The 3966-nt window shown below is 39.1% G+C and overlaps 1 protein-coding gene across 1 annotated transcript; it reads right to left on the reverse strand.

Annotated features, from left to right (window-relative positions):
- Window positions 1–331: 331 nt before the first annotated feature.
- Window positions 332–1723, reverse strand: LOC311126960 (bolA-like protein 1). Its single transcript, XM_084158684.1, has 2 exons — window positions 1669–1723; window positions 332–1228 (listed from the first exon to the last, which is right to left on the reverse strand). Exon 2 carries the CDS (start codon window positions 1191–1193, stop codon window positions 741–743), a length of 453 nt encoding a protein of 150 aa, XP_084014810.1. The 5' UTR covers window positions 1194–1228; window positions 1669–1723; the 3' UTR covers window positions 332–740.
- Window positions 1724–3966: the final 2243 nt, after the last annotated feature.

Consider the following 3966-nt stretch of genomic DNA (forward strand, 5'->3'; position numbering starts at 1 on the left):
CTTTATATTCCACAATTTGAGTGATTATACCCTGTTGCTATAACACTGACATTTTGTTATGGTGAAACATTTAATAAAAAGTATTATGGGATTTAAGAATTACTGTATTTAAGAATTGATGAAAGGCAGTGTCATAATTAAATAATGAAGCCATGTGTCATCATTCTGTCAACCTTGTACTTCACATCAACATAACATTTGCGCATACTGCCCTCATGTGGTAACATTAGTACTACATTTAGTGTTCCATTTCAAAATCATAACACAGCAGGTTTATAAACCTATGTTGCAGATGTGTATTCAAAGGTAGCATGCAAAACAAAAACATTACATGCCAATATTTCATCAAATGTGTATTTTTATTAACAGACACACAAGCCTTTTGGGGGAAATAATGCAAACCACCAAACTGTCCTGACTTCATGTACTTTGCCCTCACATACAATATATTTTATTTTCAGACAAAACAGACACACTCCATCACTTGTCATATCATATAGTTCAATGTACCATATACTACTGAACTACAAGATCTTGATGCATTCTAGTGATGGCCACTAAACGCAAGAGTCTAATATAAAACCCAACTCTTCTTGAATTCAACTGCCAAGAGACCAAAGTGATGCTGCTCATTTAGAAACAACCTCTCAAGCAGTACTGAAATGATATCACACTAGTTTACATCAATGTTTATTGACATCCTCTACAACTGCATTCTGATGACTGCTGAGTTTGGCTGGTCAGTCCCATCCTGCCTTGAGTTTCTCCTCCACCGTGTGGTCCCCCTTGGATCCTCCCATGCAGGGTGGGCTCTTGGCTATACTGGGGTTGCTGCCCCACTGCTGGGGCGTCTTGGCCTGGATGGCCAGCGCGTGGACACAGGTCTTCAGCTCCTCGGCTAGGGTCTCGTTGACAAGGCGGTGGCGCTGTAGCAGGGAGAGGCCGTCGAAGCGTGGGCTGACCACTAGGACTCGGAAGTGGGACTCGGACCCAGGGGGCACAGCATGCATGTGGCTCTCGTTCTGCACTTCCAGGTGTTCTGGCTCCAGCTGCTGGGTGAGCTTGGTCCGTATGGCCCCCTCCACTGGCCGGTTGGGATCAGCAGCCATGTGGGGTCTGAAGTGGGCTAAGGGCCTGGTGAAGGCGAGGTTGGTGGAGATGGGACGGGCACAGCGGAGAACACTGGGCAGCATTCAGAGGACTGGGGCAGGCGACGACTATGGACAGCCTGCAAAGAAGAAGTGGACTGGTGGTCTCTCTTCAGGGTCAGAAGTTACACTTTGAAAGAAAAGGTGCTATCTAGAACCTAAAAGGGTTCTTCGGCTGTCCCCTCTGTGGAAAGGAAAGGGTTCTACATTGAACCAAAAGGGGTTCTACTTCTTTCTAAGTGTAGCTAGCTTTACATAGATACAGTATCTGTTATCTATAGCTACAACATCTAACTATGTTCTTTAGATACATGAAAATGACGTGTGCTAATTTCTTTCACAAGATAACTAGCTAGCTAGCTACCGTTATCTAACTGGCTAGCTACTTGCAGTAACCACAGCCATATTGACTGCATTTAGTAACCTCAAATAGTACCTTAGCTAGTTTGGGTTGTTATTAATAAATTATCAAAGCTGTAATAACCCAAAGTGCGTTGTAATACATGTATTAGCTACCTACCTTTTCACAGTGTCCTCAGTTGAAGCTACGTTATCCAACGTATATAGAAAGTACTGCCTGGATTGGACTGTCTGGGACTTGTAGTCTGTTTGAATTGTAGTCTTTGTAGACGGCCTGGGACTCGTATTTGCAGCAGTAAATTGTAGTCTTGTAGGCTAGTAAATCTAGTGCTGGAGGTTTGTTTTAGTAGGCTAGTAAATCTAGCGCTGGTGGAGGTTTGTTGTAAAGTCAATTTTTCTAAATTAGCTATCATGCCTGTTGGTGAAATTACGTGGTCCTCTGTAGCTCAGCTGGTAGAGCACGGCGCTTGTAACGCCAAGGTAGTGGGTTCGATCCCCGGGATCACCCATACACAAAAAAAATGTATGCATGCATGACTGTAAGTCGCTTTGGATAAAAGCGTCTGCTAAATGGCATATTATTATCTGAGCCGTGGGATGCTGTTCTGACCCCTAGTCACAGAAGTCAAGAAATCAATTAGATCATTGATGATCAATTCGGTAAATTAAATAATTACAAGGGTTTCATCATTAGGACAGTCGTTTATTTTTCATTGCTATCCACTGCAGTTCTGAAAAGGTCAATTGCACAACAGTACAAACCTCATCATAAATAAACAATGACAAAAGATAAGAAAAAATCTCACACACAAACTTTATAACAGAATCATGACGTTGTAACATTTAAGTATTCTTCATAACCAGTTGTATTTCTTTTGATGTTTTTACTTATATTCCATTCTCATTTACAAAATACACAAAATCAAAGACAACATACAATAGTATTCTGTCATTTACACTTCAGTTTTTTTGTCCTTTGTATTTTTTTTATGGCTACACGTATACAGTATTGTAATTCCTAATTCTATGATCTATACTTACATACAAACATCTACAGATTCTACAGCACAGTATAATGACAGTGATAAATTCTCTGTTACATGTAATTAATCACAATGTATTCTTATTGACAAAAGCCTCAAAGGGGTAGTTTTAGAAGTGAATATAAGCCATTCAGTCCCATTTAGTAGAAGCCAACACACAGCCTTTCAGTGGAAAAGGCCCAGCATATAATGTGCTTAATTTCCCAATAGTGTTTTGGGGAGAGATAAAATACAAATAATCTAACACTTATTGCTATAATTACGTTTTTGCACTCATGATTGACCGTTGACCGAGCAACAAGTTAAGAATACAAAAAAAAACCTGTAACAGAATAGAAAATATGCAACTACAGGTACTAAAAACAATCTTGACTGAAAATATCCTGAACTGGTTCACTGAGAGAGTAAATAGATAGTTAAGCATTTCACAGCGTTCCATGTCGTACAATACAGCATTAATATTGACATCCTTGTTTATCATTTCATGGGTGGTAAAATTAGGACAACATACAGATAGGATATGGAAATACAGATCAGCTGCAATGCTGAGGCTGATTCTTCAATAACAAATGTAACCTTTTAAGATTACTGTGCTTCTTAGAGGAATTGTGAACAAATGTACTTTCCGACAGACTGGCCGTCCATGTCCCAGGTCAGCTTATGGAAACTGCTCCCCCTACTACAGGAATTTTTTCAAGGGGTCAAAGGTTATAAAGAGCTATACTATTTATTAATGATCTATGTTATATTTTATTTATTTTAATTTACATATTTAAATCTATATTCCAGTTTTTTTTATGACATAGTATAAACTTAAGACATACAAAAATATTTGGCAATAATCAATGAAAGAAGTAACTCATGGCACACTTATAGATCGGCGGTCACTAAACCATCAGTGAATGGTTCGGGTGTGTAGACTACTGCATGTCAATTGTGAGGAACGTGGTAACGGCTTGAAGTTCCTACATAGATTAAGGGGTCCTAAATTGAACGTACAATATGCTAGTTTATGGTCATGTAACATAAAGTAAAGTGAGAGGTTGCTATGTCAATAGATTGGCAACTGCGACTACTGTAAATCAATGTACACTGATTATTTTGTGTACTGTTCACAACTGCATCCATGACTCATTTGGTACCAATTAATCATTTGGTTACTGTCTTAAATTGGTCGCTTGTAAGCAGTTGTTGTGCGTAAGTCAACTGCTTTACTTTCTGTTACCCTTCATGTGCTAGCTACTGATTTATTTTATGTCTCAAAGGTTTTGGTCTTTTGAATAACGCAAGGCATTAACAACTGTGCATGTACTGCTAGGTACATTTAGTGCAATGGATTGGTCTCTATCTAGAATACTGTTAAGTCTACATATGGCTGCTATCCTACAAAATGGCAGTTTATGATAATTTCCTTT

The sequence above is a fragment of the Coregonus lavaretus genome, assembly GCF_964263955.1.
Source record: "Coregonus lavaretus genome assembly, chromosome: 3".
NCBI lineage: Eukaryota > Metazoa > Chordata > Actinopteri > Salmoniformes > Salmonidae > Coregonus > Coregonus lavaretus.

Coding starts and splice junctions, on each gene's coding strand:
- LOC311126960 (XM_084158684.1), bottom strand. CDS start 1,193: ATGCTGCCCAGTGTTCTCCGCTGTGCCCGTCCCATCTCCACCAACCTC.